At 44.2% G+C, this 18,835-nt stretch overlaps 3 protein-coding genes across 3 annotated transcripts; all 3 read left to right on the plus strand.

Annotated features, from left to right (window-relative positions):
• Window positions 1-12,742: 12,742 nt before the first annotated feature.
• Window positions 12,743-18,802, plus strand: LOC129592604 (kelch-like protein 1). The gene is made up of 5 exons (XM_055488678.1): window positions 12,743-13,195; window positions 13,355-13,631; window positions 17,684-18,307; window positions 18,375-18,449; window positions 18,556-18,802. Exons 3-5 carry the CDS (start codon window positions 17,848-17,850, stop codon window positions 18,762-18,764), a joined length of 744 nt encoding a protein of 247 aa, XP_055344653.1. The 5' UTR covers window positions 12,743-13,195; window positions 13,355-13,631; window positions 17,684-17,847; the 3' UTR covers window positions 18,765-18,802.
• Window positions 12,923-14,082, plus strand: LOC129592620 (kelch-like protein 7). Its single transcript, XM_055488695.1, has 3 exons — window positions 12,923-13,195; window positions 13,365-13,631; window positions 13,813-14,082. The coding sequence occupies exons 1-3, from the start codon at window positions 12,923-12,925 to the stop codon at window positions 14,080-14,082; spliced, it is 810 nt and encodes a 269-aa protein (XP_055344670.1).
• LOC129592603 (uncharacterized) lies at window positions 14,092-17,511 on the plus strand. Its single transcript, XM_055488677.1, has 2 exons — window positions 14,092-15,514; window positions 16,976-17,511. Exons 1-2 carry the CDS (start codon window positions 14,234-14,236, stop codon window positions 16,982-16,984), a joined length of 1,290 nt encoding a protein of 429 aa, XP_055344652.1. The 5' UTR covers window positions 14,092-14,233; the 3' UTR covers window positions 16,985-17,511.
• Window positions 18,803-18,835: the final 33 nt, after the last annotated feature.

Here is an 18,835-nt window from a genome sequence, read left to right on the forward strand (position 1 = left end):
TAAATCGATGTGGGAAGTCGCCTTTCTGCACCTCGATTTCCAAGCCAACCGCTTTTGGTAACTGACTCAACTTCAAAGCCAGAAAGTTGAGGGTATCGCGTGACCGGATCCCCAGTTTGCGGTACCGCAATTCCAACAACTGCGTCCCACGCTTGATGACTTCCACTCCTTTCAAACCATTGTCCAACATGTACTTCAGGACAAAATGTCCATCATAGCCTCGAAAATTGTGTGCTACGATAGTAAATCCCCGATGCTTTTCTTGAAACAGCCAGCGCCCAAATGCCTCATCAACTTCCGCATTCATCGGCTGACCATCTTCCGGAAAACGTACTTCCGAACCATCAGCATATTGCGCAACGATGCATGTGGGCACGTGACCATTCACCGGATCGTTGTAGGTTTCGTAATCGAAGAAAATGTATTTCATTTCTTCTTGCTGCCATGGTGGCGGTGCCTTGAGTGGTTTTATGTAGCACAAATGCGTAGCTTGGAGAAAAAACCATTGCACGTGTTGCAATAAATTTCCCCGCACTGGTGTGTTACACGTTTTGCCACGACTGGACAGATTCACAAAACACCGCATGTCTGGCAGATGAACATTTGCTCGCAATAATTCTTTCCATTTTTCCTTTTCTTCTTATGGATATCGTAACACTGTTGGTTGTGGAACCGACGGCTGCATTCAGTGCAGGAGATTGTATTGTCCACCAGACAGTCGCTCTTGTTGCGGTAGCACGACCTACATTTCCCCTCGCAGCGATGACGTTCTTTATGATGATACGGTCGATCGCAATCATTGCAGAAGTAGGGTGAGCAGTAAAAGCCTGTCGCGGTTGTGACCAGGTCAAAATGCTCATTGTCCAGCAACAAAAAAATCTCCTGCATATCATGGGTTTTACGCTCGGGTACCCGTGCAATAATCATGTCGCCTTGATTGGCCGATATAACTTTAATTTGAAACTCGGGAAATTCATTTTCCTGAAGCACGCTTAGGGCATCAAGGTCGCAGTAATGGCCAGGCTGCAGATCGCAGTTATTCATTATCTTAGTGGCCTCCGCTTCCAAGTTCCGACTGCGGTTAGCGCGAATATAGTTTTTCCATTTACTCTTATGCGGCGCAACTTCAAGGTCATGCGTTAGCCGAAATTTCCCAGGAACAACGCGGCGGGCAAGCACAGGTTATTTTCTACACGGACGCTTACAATGGATTTCTTGAAACGATTTCTGTCATGCTTAACGTGCTGATGCCTGAGAAACCAGGATCCACCAGCCGGCATAATAGAGCGCCAGATCCGTATGGTGAAAGAATCGTCAATAACCAACTTTTGGCCGGAGTTCAGAAGCTCAATACGATGCATAAAAGCGGGTATGCTAAAGTCAGAAAGTTTTCGCATGGTTAAATAGAACGCTCTTTCAAGCCCATCCGATTTGAGAGCCACAACAACACGGTCCGTCGGGGCAAATTCTTTAAAGCACAAATCCATTATGACGCGCAAGATTTCTGGCATGATGAGCATGGTTTCTTCTTTTGCAAAAATTCGCGGTAGCGAGGCTATTTGGACACGGTATTTCTGTTCAGTGCTGTTGAAGGTTTTGAAAACGCGTTCCGATTCTTTGACCAATTGGAACAGACCTGAGAAATCGGGCAGCGATTCATCTCGGACCGCATTTCCACCAGCTTGCGGCGCTGGAGGATCTTCATACTGCCAGTCGTCCAGTTGCGCAAGAGCAAGAGCGGCAGCTAAAGATCCTGGGCTTAACCGATCAACCTGATCCAGATGCAGCAAAGTCGTTGCTAGAGTCTGTTCATCATGTTCGTTGAACTCATTGGGATTAGCAAGCATGTGATCAAAAGCTGCTTGATCTTCAGCGGTTAACTGGTACGCATCATTAACTTGCGGCTGCTGCTGCTGCTCATCATCAACATCCATCCACGGCTCACTAAGTATGGCCGCAATAGCCGCATGATCAGAAGCAGATAACTGATAAGTCATTTTCGCCAGTCGTGAAGGATTTAAATGAAGAAAAATCTCGTGCCGCGCGGCTTTTATACACGAGCTGAATTATTGCAGCGTGTGCTTATTGGTCTGATGTTTTCTGTAATGCGATGCAATTGGTTAACAGTGTTTAAGCCACACCTTTGGGCGTTCCAGTGGGCGCGGGTGGATACTTACCGGCGCTAGCAGCGCCGGTAAGTAACCGCTCGGCCTTTTTTTTCGACATGTTTTAACGTAAAAATCTAACGGAAAAGCGCCGCGTTGTATTATTTTCAACAACAACAACAACAACCATCTCCATCGAAAACAGTCTACACCATTACCACAACACTGTAATTCCGCTATTACTGTAACCATTATCCCACGGAATGCGGTATCAAATGAGAGGTATGAAAACTGTACTGCCATTAGCCCATGGTATGTATTGTATGTAAAAACAAAACCATAAAAGAAAAACACTACGACATTTTAGTTTTGCGTGTTCACCTCAGTCTCTTGCTTCTTGGCAGGCGGTTCCTCGGTGTCGTTGTTGTCGTCGTCGTCGTCCGAATGCTTTCGTTTGTTGCCGCCTTCGACAGTGTCCACAAGGCTCAGTGCCGTTCAGGTACTCGTCCAAGTCAATGTCTCCTACCAGGAGAGTGTCGTCCAATTCCTCTTCGGCTTCGGTCTCCGGAACCGCGTCGATTTCTCCTTCTTCAGCTTCAGTCGCCGGCTCACTCTCCAACGTGTCATCCGCGAGAACGTGTTCACCTTCTTCTTCTTCTTCGTTTTCGTCACGTCGCTTTCAGCTTCATCCGACGGATCGCCCTCAAAGAAACCCGAGTCAAGCGAGTTGTCCGGGGCGCCAGCAATGCGTTCGTAGTAGAAGTCGTGCAGCCGCTTCTATAAACATCAAGCATTGAATATAACTTAAATTATGCACAAAAAAGTACATCAACGGCGCGGGTTCTTACCATAAAATCAGTTAGACGGAGAAACAGGAGAAGGACGCCGGCATTGCGGGTGTAACGCTGAAGATCAAACCACATATTCTTGGCCCGCTGATAGTACGTGTAGTAGGTGTGGATCTGGTCAAACTCAGTACGTGAAGCCCAGTCCGAAATCAAGTCGTTGGCTTGCTCTAAAAGGTTAAATATGTTATAAGTATCGGAACAGACAAACACGAAAATCTTGACGAAAATGCAGTGGCTCACCAATGTACTGTGCAAGTTGTGGAAATTCGTCAGGCAAATCCGGAGTGGGAACAATGAGCCGATAGTAGAAATCGTGAAGTTGTTTCTACATGGAAAATTTTGAAATTAGCGATAAATCGTAAACCAAAGTCAAAGGAGAATTAAGAAATGCAAATCTAGGTGAAGAATAAGATTTACAGTGGCTGCTTACCAGAAATTCAGCGACATGGAGAAACAAGACGAGAGCATCATAATGGCGGATGTAGTAAGCAAGGTCAATCCACAACGCATAGGCTAGGTTGAAATAGCCAGAATAACGCCGGATTCTGCGGCAGTGGTTGAGAGCCAACCAATCCGAAAACAATTCATTTGCGATCTCTATAAGAAGCCGAGGTTTTCTTTAGGTCATGGAGCAATAATCGTGTTATAAAGAGCCTCAATCTAACTATGAAAGGTCACCATTACTAATGTTAGAAAAATAAATTTGACAGCTTTTGTAAATACATAAGTTAGCAATACATACTGTTTTAACTTACCAGTGTACTCTTCAAGCAGTGGAAACTCGTCCGGAAAATCAGGAATAGCCATGGGAGATGCTGAAAATCCAGTTGCAGTGGTGCGTAAAATAAAACTGTTCGAATGATTTGATTTTGTGTTAGAGAAATCGACTTATATCCTCTGGCTTGGAACTCAACATTTTTTCTGGTGTGCAACCATTGGCTGCAGGTGATTTGTAAACTCCCACTACCCTTGACCAGACTGATGTGGTCCGAAGCAGAGAATTTTTGGTCTGGTGGACACTGGTTCTCTAACGATGTGGGTTGGGCTGTATGATACGTGAAGCTACCAAGGAAAATTCCTTTTGACCTATTAGGTAAAAGGCCCGAGGAGAACCATTGTAAGAATCCGGAAAAACCGTGTTTTGAACAATGGAAGTCGCGACGGAATCCGGCTCGCAGATATCAAGCTACCAGACCAAATCAAAGGAACGTGTAACCCAGATAAACAGGATTATGTCGGTAGCAAAACAATGCAATCTTGGTCAGTGTCGCGACGAATCCGGGATATTAGCTAGGCAACAGGGTAAATGAACAGGAGAACGACAGCCATTATACCAAAAATCTCAAACAATAGAAACCAGGTCGCTGACGCGACTTATTCAGGATCTAAGATACGGATGCAGGGTAAATCAAACCGTCGCTTGACCCAGAAAAACAAGAACATAATGGCTCTTATCCGGGTCGCGAGACGGATTACTGTTTATTGCTTGCGCTCTAACCTCTTGTCATAGGTCTCCTCTCAACTTTCCTTTACTTCAACACATACCAAAATTCCACAGAAACTTGTCTTTTCTTTTAACATTTGTACTAAGAAACTCAACCGTACGCTTCGTGCCTTGTTGGTTTGAACTTTTCCTTACACGTATGTATGGAAACAGTAAGGTTTAGTCTTACGAAGGAGAAAGAGCCTTAACCAGACCGACTGTAAGGAAACAAAAGAACAAGTACGGTGAAAAATCTGGAAACCAAATTTTCGCTGATATAAACCAACTGCAGCCACAGTTAATCCATCAGTTGCTCGAGCAGCAGTTTTTGGACGCTTCTTGGATCTTTTACTGTTAGCTCATAACAGCGCTGTAGACTTAGTAAGCATCAGTTAACGAGTGACCTTTACATAATGTCTTCCCGAGCAGATTCAGTAGCATCTACCGGATCTTCTTCATCCTCATTGTCCTACGCATCATCCACTTCCTCCGATGGCGAGTATCGCCCATACAACTTGGTGGATCCTGGTTGTCCGTTTGCTAATGCTTGTCTGGAGATTGACCAGTTTTTTCATGTGTTCACTCGCACGCCAACGACTGCAGAGCTGGCTGCCATCTCCAATAGAGCATTCGGTAAGATAATTTTCCAATTGATTTTCTGTCTAATATTACAACAAAATTAAATTAAACAGAAATTGCTACCCGTATACGTCGTGATATGCTGGCCCGGCGTCCAAACGTAAGCGCCATGGATAATCTTCCTGATGCCTGGGTGCATGCTATCCATCTGGCTAATATGATTTTGGTAAGTTCCATGATAGATTTGGTTTTGTTTTTTTGCCCCACCTTCAAAGGAGTGATATTATTTGTTAGCAAAATATATTAGCCGGATTCTTTATATAGTATAGTTGTCTGCCTTTTATAGGGAGACATTCAGTTTTTCCATGACGCCCGTCTTATTTCCTTGGTTGGTCCGTATGGCCCTTGCGCCGCCTACAATTCAGTCTACCAGTTTGGCGTGACCGGCACCGTGCCGTTCATTGGTGAGAACCCCTTACCCGCCTCGCAGCCTTACGCACCGCCAAGCCCACCACCACCACCACAACCAGCTACTGGCTTCTACACTCCAGCCAATGACTATCCTCCAGACAACACCCACCACATCTACACTCCAATCAACGACGGCGGCGTCTATACTGCTGCTTACGGCAGCGTCTACTCTCCGTTGCCTGACGACCACGAGCAAGAGCTAGCATTTTCCCTGCCACAACGTTCTCGCACACCGGAACCGACCCAGATGGTGGAGTACAGTCCTGCTTCTCCTGACATGTCAACTTTGAGCCATTACCTTACGCAGCCAGCACATACCTCTCGTTGGAATGTTGCCCGCGTTGCCCGGGATCGAATGCCTTCACCGATTCGCACACAGCCCTTCAATTTGATTCGCTTGACGTCACCATCTTCTCCCAGCAGTCCATACCGCGCACGTCTTTTGGATGCGCCACGAGGTGGACGCCGCCGCTCTTCAACTCCACCGTCACCCACAATGCCTTCCACGTCTGATGCTTTTACTACACCGACTCGCAATCCATGCCGATCACGCTTTGTGAATGCACCGCAACGCCGCCGCCGCCCGCCAACACCGTTCCATTCAACGACTCCGCGCGCATCAACGCCAGTTCAAGACTATTCACCAGAGGACCAGACCGCCGTTGAAAGAATCAATAGCCTTCTTTCCCAACCTTTTATCCTTGACCAAATTAACCGCATCGCTAACTCACCCAGGGACCATTATCCGGAGGAAATTTACAGCCAGCCGACTACGCGAAAGCGTTCCACCGATTCGCCGAATGAATCAGACCCTCGCCGTCGCCGCTATAATTAATTAGCAATTTGCCTAATTTCTAATATTTCCCGTTTTTAAAAATTGTTTTGTTTGTTAGGAATCTCGGACTTGAACTATTGGTCACTGTCTTGTGTCTTTGTGGTAGAGGTTTAGCCTGGAACTAATGTTGTGGTATGTTGTACTACTGTTGTACTAATGTTGTACTAGCCAACTGTGTTATGTTGTAGTGGGTGGCGATTTGTATTAAACTACGTTAAACACAGTGTGTGGTGCCATGTATTAAACTATGCTGTCTAGCTTGTTTATAAGCACGAAGAAGCTCTGTCTAGCTTAGTCATTAAATCAAGTTTTTAGTCTATCTGTATTGGTTTAATTGTAACAAGGATAGGTCCGGCTGTATAGGTTAAGATACTATTACATTTTGTGCCCATTCATTAAGTAAAAGAATGTCATGATTAGCTCCGGTTAGCTTTCCATGAATACGGAACTACCGTATTGTTTTATGAGATGAGTGGCATCGTTCTTTGAATATTAAATGCTTTTAATCCGGGTTCAACGTGTTTGTAGTCGGGAGGTTATTGTATATCAAATTATACACTAGCGGTCTATGGGTCAATAAAACAAAACCCTTTTATCAACAGAGGTTTCATTAGTATCCGGGTTAATAAGACAGCTAGTGACGTAACACAGTGGTCTGAGCGAAGCGAGGACCACGCGCGCCCTCTCGGTGTGTGCGCGTGAAGCCGATGCCCAATTTCAAGTCTGTGTAATAGCTGGCTGTTGTATCAGTACGCTCGTATTAGTTTAAGCCCACCCACATGGGTTCTCTCTGATATTAGCGCGTTTCAGTCACTCATTGTTTTAGGAACGGTTTTTATTGGTTGATTCAAAACTGAAGTACGCCAACGTAGGTTTCTCTCTGATATTAGCGCGTTTCAGTCACTCATTGTTTTAGGAACGATTTTTACTGGTTGATTTGAAACTGAAGTACGCCCACGTAGGTTTCTCTCTGATATTAGCACGTTCCAGTTACTTTCTGTAATACAAGTAATGGTGGTATTGTTCAGTGAAACGTTACGGTTGGTTACTAGTCTAAACGTCAATTTTTAGTCTGGTCAACAGAGTTCAGTTAACGGGTGGCGTAGTACAAGTAACTAAAACAATAGTTAATACGTTGTTTTAAATTTTGAGAGTTGAAACCTACACTTTTTTGAGTATAAAACCTCAGCGGCCAAGCAAATTTTTTCATTCCAAAGTTTTTTTTAATCCAATCCACCTACCTTGGAATACCTGCCTGGATTTCCTCATATTTTCAGTTAGTTCAGTTTATCTTTTACTCCATGGCTCCCTTCAAGTATCTTGCGGATTATCAGGAGTGGTGCCGCCAGCAATGTGGTAAGTCTTATCCCTTTTTTAAAAATCTTTATAATTTTTTAATTTTTTATTATTAAAACTATTTAATATTATTACTCGCTGCGCTCGGCCGCGGCTTTGGCTTTGCGCGCGCGCGCTTCGAGGGCGCTTTATAATGGACCTATGTTGCACATCATTATAAAGTGCTTTTTTGTGTTTCTGCGACAAATCATTAAACCCGTATATCTATTTTTTTAAAAACAGTTTAATAGACCGACAACAGATTTCATTCAGAGTTCACATCTAAAAGTTATTGTTAACATTTTTCTTAACAACATTGCACCCATCAACCGCAAGTTACATAAAAGCCATCATTAGCAAAATGGTTTAGCTAAGGTAACAACATGAAGAAGAGAAAACAATTCATCAGTCTAAGTAATAACCAAATGCGTTCAACCAGCCCTCCACTTCGGTCATACCAACTGTGTCCTCCATCGCATTGTTGTCCAATGAATACTGAGTAGACGTAAATGGCGGCTCGAATGCATCTTCATCGATGTCTCCCAAGAATCCGTCGTCCATTTCATTACCGCCGTCTTCGTCATTGTCCTCCATGTCGGTATCCTGGCCTCCGTCCAAAACGACCGCTTCACCCCCATTATCCGACTCAAAGCAAAGCGTTTTCATACCTTCATCCGAACTGTCAGAGTCATCCAAAGTAATGACGGGCGGCTCTTCTTTGTCTTCAATGATGATAGGATTTTCGGCACTGCCAAGTGGATCGTCTTTCACGGTAATCACGGTTTGAGTGTTCGGGAACGTAAACTTCTGCGGAACGAGGACGCACTTTTTCACTGGCAATGGCGCCTTGAAGTGTGGAGACGGTGGAGTAGGCATAGTCGGAGGAACAGGCAGGGTGTCTTCAATGGTCGTACCGTCAGCGAACGTTGCCTGGAATGTAATAGTACCCGAGGAAACAATGGCGTGCTGGCTAACAGGAAACTCCATATGCATAGTAGTCGGCTGGTCAGCAGAGACAGATACTGCCAATGGTTGAGTAGGCTCAGTGATGACAGCCGCCGGCAATGGTGGAGTAGGTTGAGGTGGCTCAGTGATGACAGCCGCCGGCAAAGATGTAGCATGTTGTGTTGGCTCAGAGAAGACAGGTGGCGATGGTTGGGGGGTGGGCTCCCGCTGCCGGGTAAAATCGTAACCGCCAAAGTCCGGGGTTGGAGAACGGCTTGACGGTGGAGAGGGTGTTGGTGACTGGATTACCCGCTTGGCTTGGTTTTGCTTCTTCTTCGGCTTGGCTTTGGAAGTACATGGCTTCACTGATGACGAAGACTTGGCCTTGAGCTTCTCTTTCTTCTTTCGGTCACGCTCCACACTGCCTGCCATTATAATGGGGACCGTATCCAGTTGTAAGTTGGTACGACGCGGATCGGGAACAATGTCACAACTCAAGAAGGCAACCGACCACTAAACATATTATACGGATGTACCATTAATTTTGTGAAATGAAATAAAAAATCAATATACCTCCAACCGGTTGACCGCATGTAGCAAACGGTCTACCTCCTTTCCCGGCTTACTCCATGTACAGCTGCCGACAAACTTCTTGACACTTGCACACAGATCTAATAAATTAAATTTTCATTGTTTAAGTTCAAACCTTTTAACAAATAATAACGAGAACGTACCGATCTTATACTGGGCACACTCCCGTTGCTCTTGCTCCGAAAAACCGTCCCACTGGGTTTTCAACCCCTTGATTATACCTAACAATATTTTTTTCTTAGAACAATAATATTAAATAGTTTTAATAATAAAAAATTAAAAAATTATAAAGATTTTTAAAAAAGGGATAAGACTTACCACATTGCTGGCGGCACCACTCCTGATAATCCGCAAGATACTTGAAGGGAGCCATGGAGTAAAAGATAAACTGAACTAACTGAAAATATGAGGAAATCCAGGCAGGTATTCCAAGGTAGGTGGATTGGATTAAAAAAAACTTTGGAATGAAAAAATTTGCTTGGCCGCTGAGGTTTTATACTCAAAAAGTGTAGGTTTCAACTCTCAAAATTTAAAACAACGTATTAACTATTGTTTTAGTTACTTGTACTACGCCACCCGTTAACTGAACTCTGTTGACCAGACTAAAAATTGACGTTTAGACTAGTAACCAACCGTAACGTTTCACTGAACAATACCACCATTACTTGTATTACAGAAAGTAACTGGAACGTGCTAATATCAGAGAGAAACCTACGTGGGCGTACTTCAGTTTCAAATCAACCAGTAAAAATCGTTCCTAAAACAATGAGTGACTGAAACGCGCTAATATCAGAGAGAAACCTACGTTGGCGTACTTCAGTTTTGAATCAACCAATAAAACCGTTCCTAAAACAATGAGTGACTGAAACGCGCTAATATCAGAGAGAACCCATGTGGGTGGGCTTAAACTAATACGAGCGTACTGATACAACAGCCAGCTATTACACAGACTTGAAATTGGGCATCGGCTTCACGCGCACACACCGAGGGAGCGCGTGGTCCTCGCTTCGCTCAGACCACTGTGTTACGTCACTAGCTGTCTTATTAACCCGGATACTAATGAAACCTCTGTTGATAAAAGGGTTTTGTTTTATTGACCCATAGACCGCTAGTGTATAATTTGATATACAATAACCTCCCGACTACAAACACGTTGAACCCGGATTAAAAGCATTTAATATTCAAAGAACGATGCCACTCATCTCATAAAACAATACGGTAGTTCCGTATTCATGGAAAGCTAGCCGGAGCTAATCATGACATTCTTTTACTTAATGAATGGGCACAAAATGTAATAGTATCTTAACCTATACAGCCGGACCTATCCTTGTTACAATTAAACCAATACAGATAGACTAAAAACTTGATTTAATGACTAAGCTAGACAGAGTTTCTTCGTGCTTATAAACAAGCTAGACAGCATAGTTTAATACAAGGCACCACACACTGTGTTTGACGTAGTTTAATACAAATCGCCACCCACTACAACATAACACAGTTGGCTAGTACAACATTAGTACAACAGTAGTACAACATACCACAACATTAGTTCCAGGCTAAACCTCTACCACAAAGACACAAGACAGTGACCAATAGTTCAAGTTTAATACTCCTAGTAATGCTGTACGTGGGGACGACGAATCCGACCCATACGATAATATCGCAGTATAACTAGGGGTTGGACTACACGGTGATGAACCAATAGCTGGCGAGCACACTGTGCTAGGGGTTTTACCTTGAGTTGACACGACTAATAGATACTATATAAACCCTAGCATTTCAGTGCGGCTGTTCAGTTGGTAGCCAAAATGGATATGACACAGATGAGCAATCGCTTCGGGAGTTTTGAAAACTGGCCGGATCAGTCCCTTGCCCCTGAGGAACTGGCAAGCCAAGGGTTCTTTTATCAAGGGCAGCATGACGAAATCCACTGCGCGTACTGTGGCTATATTATGGGTGACTGGGTGAACTCACGGTATAAACCATACTACCGACACCGTTTAGCACGTCCAGACTGTGTTAGGGCTATGGAGGAATCCGGATCAAGAAAACACATTCCGCACTCACCGGCAATGAAAGACTATAAGATACGCTTTGCTACTTACGCTGAATGGCCTGCTAACAAACACCAGCAACCCAGAGATATGGCTGCAGCCGGTTTTTATTATGAAGGCCGAGATGACTGTGTACGCTGCTTTCACTGTGGTGGTGCACTTTATGCTTGGGACAAAGATGATGTTCCGTGGGAAGAGCACGCTTGGACTTACCCGAAATGTCCGTATCTTGTACAAACAAAGGGCTCAACATTCATCAACGATGTTCGTAAAAAACGCCAAGAAGCCGAAACAACCTGTTGTGGACTAACACGAAAAGCTCAAGCACCTACAACTTCTGAAGACCACAAAGAGAAATTACGCTGTAAAGTCTGCTATGAAAATGATTCGGAAATCATGTTCAGACCATGTGGTCATTTAGTTTGCTGTGCAAAATGTTCAAGCAAGCTGCTGTTGTGTCCGATTTGTCGGGGTGTCATTTTCCATAAGTGCTGGGATTTCTTCTGTTAGTTTTTATTGTCTGTATCATGCATGTTCATTCATGTTCATAGAAAAAAGAGGGTGGGGAAAAATAAACCAAAGAAAGGGGAACAACCGATTAAAAACCGGCTAAAAACCGAACCGATCACGAGCCGAACCGCAGACCGGTCGAAAACCGGACCGATTCGGAGCTGACGCTAAACTAGCGCTATATCTTCTACCGTTGCATCAATACAAAAATTTATTTGTGTGACTGTACAGATAAGCTAATGCCCAGGTTACAGCTGCTACGTTCGTAAAATTGCAGTATTATAGATACCCTTTTGAGAAGTTAACAATGTTATCAAGTGGGTCTCGTTTCAGCGCTTCATACGGATTTATAGTGGACTACAGCGATTCGTACCGGCTAACTATAAAAGCAGTCAAATGGGAAGCCGGATCGGATGCCTTCGAAGCTAATAACATATTGCTTAAATGGGACAACGAAGAAGCGCGGAAGAACATTTGAAATTCTGGTTATCTTTGCCAATGAAATAAAAGATGCATGAATGTTGTCATCTTAGTAAACATTTACGGAACGAAAATTCTCTTGGTAAATGCAGCAGTTTTTTTCGCACGACACTTTCATGAGTCGCGAGAGGTGTAATCGAAGTTATCATAACCAGCTGCGAAGCAAAATTGGTGTATACAGATTACAGAAACAGGCAAACCGTTATTTTTTCCAGAACTGGTAAATGACATCACGTAATAACGAGCTAGTAAAAGCAATTCGTGACGTTTCCAGGAAGCTCGTAAGTCAAATCGGAAACGATTTACTGCTTACAAAGTACAACTCAACAAGTGAGCGCATACACTGACAAATACCCTTGCAGTAATTCGCGAAAAAAAAGACTGATGTCAATGGACAAGTTGTATGCTTTTTACTGCTTCGATTTTACCAGTTTCCGGTACGAATGCTTACGTTAATGAAATCACAGCTGGTATTTTGGTTCTTCAATCTTCGATTTTACTTTTTTTTACTACGGACTATGGTTCTTAACCTGTGAGTACGATTGGTTCACAAAATTGGTCTTTTACTTCTTTTGACTTTTATCGTTCATTAAAACTTAAAAGGCATCATACAAGAGCGGCGTCTTCCTCATTACGTATCCAATTCGCGACTGCTTGAAGTTTGAACGGTGCTAATTTCGGATACGATGTCGAAGCGTGAAGATCCTCCTGCAGATGATTGTCCCGCTGACGCTGTCGAGTTTCTGCGCGGACTACGTGATCTGCAGTCGACGGACACCTTCTGCGACGTCGTCTTGAAAGGGAGCGACGAATCCTGGGTCTGCATTCCTTGTCATCGCAGTGTGCTCAGCGTGCAGAGCCCCTATTTTCGCGCGGTTTTTTCTCTGAATTGGAAAGAATCTTCTGAACCGGAATACAAGCTGAAGCCTGAACAACATCGACAACCGCACGTTAAAAAAGTGAGTACCACTGTACCAGCAAGTCAGCAACTATGTAACACTGTTAATTCTGCTAAGTTGGATTAAGGATCAGTCATAAGTCTCGTAACACTACACAGCTGTCTTTAGAATATGAAATTTCCCGGTTTAAATTATGTTTTTCTTGACCCACTTGTGCAGATTGGTGAAGTTTGCTTACACTATGAATCTGAGCCTGAGCGATGACAGCGTGGTGCCCATCTTGATTGCGGCACAGTTTCTGCAGATGACTCCAGCGGCCCGAATGTGCTGGGATTACGTGGAGAAACGCATGTGCCTTGCCAACTGTTTGGCCGTCCACACTCTGGCTTCTCAGCACCACAATCCCCGTCTGGGCGACGCAGCTCTGTGCATGATTTATCCACACTTTCTGCGCTTTTCGCATAGCCACGACTTTCTGCAGATGGACGCGCAACAAGTACATACTAAGTCTGACTGCCTGATTGAAGATGATAATTATACAGTTTGAGACATTACGCGCGCTTTATCTGAACTCAGATTCACTTGAAGTTTGCATTGTTTTCTTTAACCAAAATATGTGGCACCAATGCCACAATTCGAATACCACAGTTCGCATAGGTTCATGAATTTATTTGCAGTTGACTGCTCTGATCGCGTCGGATGACGTAGAGGTATTCAGCGAGGATCACGTGTTAGATGCGGTGCTGCGCAGGTTAAATTACGACCGTCCCGGCCGACTAGCGCACGCGCAGACTGTCCTGCACATGGTCCGTGTTGCCTTTTCCCTCCCTGCCCCCCCTGCCACTCGCGAATGCTGCTCACTCGCGAATGCTGCTCACTCGCGAATGCTGCACACTCGCGAATGCTGCACACTCTCGAATGCTGCTCACTCGCGAATGCTGCTCTGAGCTGGCTGACCGAGTTGCTGTGTAAAAGTCCACCTTACACAGCGGTTATACTAAAATCTGGCGTTTTCTTTTTGAAAACTGCCGTATATCATCTACCAAAATACGGAACCTTTATCTTTTGCCATCAACAACATCACCGGATTGTTTAACCATGAGTGATTCCACCCGAAGTAACGCCCGTCCAATCCGGCAGGAAGAACGGCTGACGCAGTACTTACATGACGTGGTATTTTGTATCGTACAAATTGATTTAAATACTATTATTTCCGCTAATACTTCTCGTATGAAAATACTTCCTCCTAAATGGCATAAGCTCCATCAGTCCGCACCGGTTCGTTTTCACTCTTTTCTTGGCGATTTTTGTAATCAGCTTATTTCAGCATGCGACCGTGGTTTATGGGCAGCCCATGAAATTTTAGAATTGTTTGCATGGGGATTAGCAGAATATGCGTTAACTGTGTTAAATTGCCAACAGTCTACTGGCAAATTTTTCAGTAAGAATGCTAAATTCGCAGTACCAGCAGAATTAATCAGGGAAAGGGAAATGGTGTGCACTGAAATTAATAAGCTTAAAAGGAAAAAGCGTAGGATGAAGGTGTTAGACCGGGAGTTTTTGCTTTCTTATGCAGAGCGTCTCCGTTATTTAAAATCTATCAGGAAGACACTTTCCGCTGAAATCGTTCAGCTGCGTTTTAGTGCCGAGCGATCAGAAAATGACAGCTGGTTTAAAAAGCGCAAGTGGAATTTTATTAATGTTAATGTAAAATCTTCATCTTCAGCTCCTACTGATGCGTTAAAGATGGGAGATATTGAAAGTTATTTCGAGAATATCTGTAATCCGCAAAACCTCTCTCCTCTTGATTTTTCTTGGATAAATAAATTAAAACTCAAACCTATAAACACCGGCTTTGTTGAGGCAGATATTTTACCCGGAGATGTAAAAGCTATTTTATCTCATAAGGATGCATCGGCCGGTTCCGGGTTAGACGGTATTAACTATTCCTTTCTTAAGCCGTACCCGGAGGTTCATAAATGTTTGGCTGCCATGTTCAATCGACTATTGTTATCTGGTACAGCGTGCAGTTCGTGGAAAGTAGGTAAAACGGTCTTGCTATATAAGAAAGGGGACTTCGGTATGCCGGGAAATTATCGCCCAATTACTTTGACTAGCTGCATCGGGAAAGTCTTTCACTCTGTTATCTCCAGTCGCTTAATGTCTTATTGTGTGAAGAACAAAATTATTGACACGGATGTTCAGAAGGGCTTTATTGAGGCCACGAATGGATGTGGTGAACATTCGTTGAAATTGTTAAAACTGATCGAACAACAAGGATCGAAAAGGCATGCAATGCACGTGGCCTGGCTTGACATCGCAAATGCTTACCCTTCTATTCGTAAGGAAGTACTTTTAGCAGCTCTGCGTCGATATAAGGTACCTGAATATATAGTTCAGTATATCGATAACTACTATACCGGCTTTTCTGTTAAAATAAGTTATAACGATAAATTTTCAAAAAATATCCCTTTCACTGTTGGACTGTTTCAAGGTGATACAATGAGTTGTGCGTTGTTCCTTATTATTTTTAATTGTATTCTTGAATTTCTTGAAGAAAATAAAAAATGCGGGATTGCTTTTGATTCTTTACCGGAAAAAAAATTATTGACCTCGCTTTCGCTGATGATTTGACCCTAATCACGAATAACAAATCTAGCATGCGCAGGCTTCTTCGTGAAATTACGATTCGGGCAGAATCTATCGGCCTTAAATTAAATGCTGATAAATGTCGTTGTTTCTCATTATCTGACGGAATTTCTTGTGAAACCGCTTTCGAAATTAATGGAGAAAAAGTTGCGAATATAACCGAAGACCCTATGAAATTTCTCGGTGTTCACATTTTTAATAAAAATCAATCTTCTGCGAGCGGCAATTTAATTAATGCGTCTTTTAATTCTTTGATGGAGAAAAGTTGATCGTCTTAATTTGCGTAGCTTATTCAAAGTTCAAATTTACGATGAGTACATCGTTGCTTGCATGCGTTTTGTTTTGACTATGCATGACCTTTCTCTTACTGCAGTGAACGAGCTGGAGGCTACAGCTAATAAATTCCTTAAGAAATGGCTTGGTCTGAAGCAGCCTGCAAATTGCGATTATTTGTATGTAGGGCTGGAGTTGAAATCAGTAAAGTCGGTATATCAGCAAGGGCACGCTGCATTTATTGCGGATGCGCTGTGTTCCACTGACCTTGTTGTGGCGCAAGTAGCAGGCGACCTGTGAGTTCGGCGTGTTTAAATGATACAGCTGTCGTGGACATAGTCCAGACTACTGTAGCTGCAGGTAGAGAGCGAGGGGCAAATAAATCCGCAATCAGAAAGCTGGTAAACAAAAAAGTCAAGCAACACGTGTCGCTGGCAAAAGAGAACAGGCTAGAGTCGTTGATTCAACAGGGCGCATGGCACGAAGTAACAAAAGCACAGATAGCTGATAATTTCTGGAAATCTGTTTTATATGACTTGGCAGAGAAAGTAGTAACTTTTATGATTGAAGCGGCTCTTAATATCTCTCCCTCATTCACTAATTTACTTAAATGGGGAAAAATTGTCTCTGCTAAGGGTGACTTGTGTGGTGCTGATAAAGGATCTCTCTGTCATATTATTAACAACTGTCCGGTTTCTTTGAATGGTCATCGCTACACCTGGCGTCATAACAGTGTATTGTCTGCTGTATTTCAGTTTCTAACCGGTGTGGCTGATAAAAATAAATGGGAAATTTTGAGCGATTTAGATACTGATAAATACGAGAACCATGTCAGTACTATTCCCTTAGATGTTTTGCCCACTGCTTTGTGCCCTGACTTATGCTGTATTAACCGCATGGAGAAACGTATTGTTTTAGCTGAGCTGACTGTTCCCTATGAGACTGTTAACGGATTCGTCAATGCGGAAGCGAGGAAACGTACACGCTACGCCTCCCTAATAACTGAATTGAACAATGCCGGATGGCGGACCGAGTACTATCACCTGGCGGTAGGCTCGCGGGGAATGGTCGCCCGTGATGCTATGACAAACATTAGTAGAATCGCCACCACCATCCGACAAGCTACTAAAACTCTCCAGCTTAAGCCTTTGTTTAAAAATTTGGCCGCTATTGCGTTAAACTGTACTTATATTATTTTCCTTAATAAATCTAACAAGGACTGGATTGCCCCAGGTCCGAATAAGTTGTTCACGTCTTGTTTGCGTTAGCCGTTTACCTTCCTTGCCGGTCGACCTCAGCACGGTCGATAACGATGCTGTCCTACACTGATGCTCATGTTATCCACTGATGTTGTTATGATATTGATGTTCCGTTACACCTTACCTTATTGCGATTGTTTAGCTATTTCCGTGTTAAGTGGGTTGTTTTGCGGCAAAGTCTGGACAGGCCATAATCTAAAGTTTCCCCGACTTTCCTTTTTGTGGGTTTGTGGGTGGGTTTTGTGGGTGGGTGGGTTTGTGGGTGGGGGGGGGGTGGGTTCAGTGCACTGTGAAAACATTGAAAAAGTTTTGGCATTGCCTCGTGGCGGAGAAAACTCATTATTACATTAAGTATTATGGATTTCAGGTTCCAAGGAAGTGATACTGTGCGTGGGCCGTAGTGCATCTAGCGGTTACGCTGATGCCGCAACCACCGTGGACATCTTCAGCCCATCAATACCGGCCGTGTGGCGCTTGAGAAATCTGCCCATTGGCACGTACGCGACAGTGCTGCTGAATACTGGCACAATCATGATCCCTCACCTTCGTGGCCGCCTTCTCATACACCGCGAAAATCATTACCTGGGTCTACGTGACGTTTGGTACAAGATAGCCGAAATGCGGATACCACGCTGGCAAGAACGTTTTGGCGCGCTAAATGGTCGCATTTACGCCATCGGTGGCTATAGGGATACAAATCGTTACGATGGAATCTGTCCACAAAAACCACTGACATCCGTGGAAGTCTACATTGCCAGGACCGATACCTGGACCGCGGTGGCACCGCTCCCCGTTGCTCTGCTCCGAGTGGGGGTGGTGACGGGTGACGATCGGTTGTTTGTGTGCGGCGGAATGAGCGGCAAGGATGTCAGTAATTATGCTTTCTCTTACGACCCCGCAGCAGATGCGTGGACCAGACTGCGCGAGATGCCGACCGCACGCACCTTTTGCACGGGGTGCGTGGCGGCCGACGGGTTGATCTTCGGTGTGGGTACGGATCGTAACTTGTAAGGACTGCATGGCGTGATTGAATATTTCTTGTGATATTTATTACCAAGGTGGCGAATATGATGCGGAACGGTGTGTGCGAGTGGATGCGTATGATCCCGTCAACGATCAGTGGGTGAGGAAAGGTGCGTATGATTGTCGTCGTAGATTAATAGTGCTTATCGGTGTAAGGGGGTAGATGTACAATGGAGATTGTGATGTCAGACTTGTCAATGTTGCTCTGGATCACAGGTGATTTAATAAGAAGTTGCGATTTTCTCGGATGTGCATGGCTGGATGGAAAGGTGTACGTTCTTGGCGGGGATGAAGAGGAAGGGGACGGTGATGGCAGTATCGAGGTGTACGACGAAGATACCGACAGCTGGGCCCTGCACGAGTGTCGACTGCCGCAGGCCAAGCGTTGCTTGAGCAGTGTTGTAATGAAGTTGAAACGCGGGTAATGCGAAGGTCTCAAGGCCGTAATTGCGTTTTAGACAAAACGTTCCGGTTTTTCTGTTGGAAATTTCTTTGA

This window comes from Paramacrobiotus metropolitanus, unplaced genomic scaffold (genome assembly GCF_019649055.1).
Source record: "Paramacrobiotus metropolitanus isolate TYO unplaced genomic scaffold, Prichtersi_v1.0 Parri_scaffold0000054, whole genome shotgun sequence".
Classification (NCBI taxonomy): Eukaryota; Metazoa; Tardigrada; class Eutardigrada; order Parachela; family Macrobiotidae; genus Paramacrobiotus; species Paramacrobiotus metropolitanus.

Bases quoted from the DNA above. Each gene is read 5' to 3' on its own strand.
- LOC129592620 (XM_055488695.1), top strand. From the start codon at position 12,923: ATGTCGAAGCGTGAAGATCCTCCTGCAGATGATTGTCCCGCTGACGCT. The intron at 13,196-13,364 runs GTGAGTACCACT...AGATTGGTGAAG, and splicing joins GACAACCGCACGTTAAAAAA to TTTGCTTACACTATGAATCT. The intron at 13,632-13,812 runs GTACATACTAAG...ATTTATTTGCAG, and splicing joins TGCAGATGGACGCGCAACAA to TTGACTGCTCTGATCGCGTC.
- LOC129592603 (XM_055488677.1), top strand. From the start codon at position 14,234: ATGAGTGATTCCACCCGAAGTAACGCCCGTCCAATCCGGCAGGAAGAA.
- LOC129592604 (XM_055488678.1), top strand. From the start codon at position 17,848: ATGATCCCTCACCTTCGTGGCCGCCTTCTCATACACCGCGAAAATCAT. The intron at 18,308-18,374 runs GTACGGATCGTA...TTTATTACCAAG, and splicing joins CGGGTTGATCTTCGGTGTGG to GTGGCGAATATGATGCGGAA. The intron at 18,450-18,555 runs GTGCGTATGATT...TCTGGATCACAG, and splicing joins CGATCAGTGGGTGAGGAAAG to GTGATTTAATAAGAAGTTGC.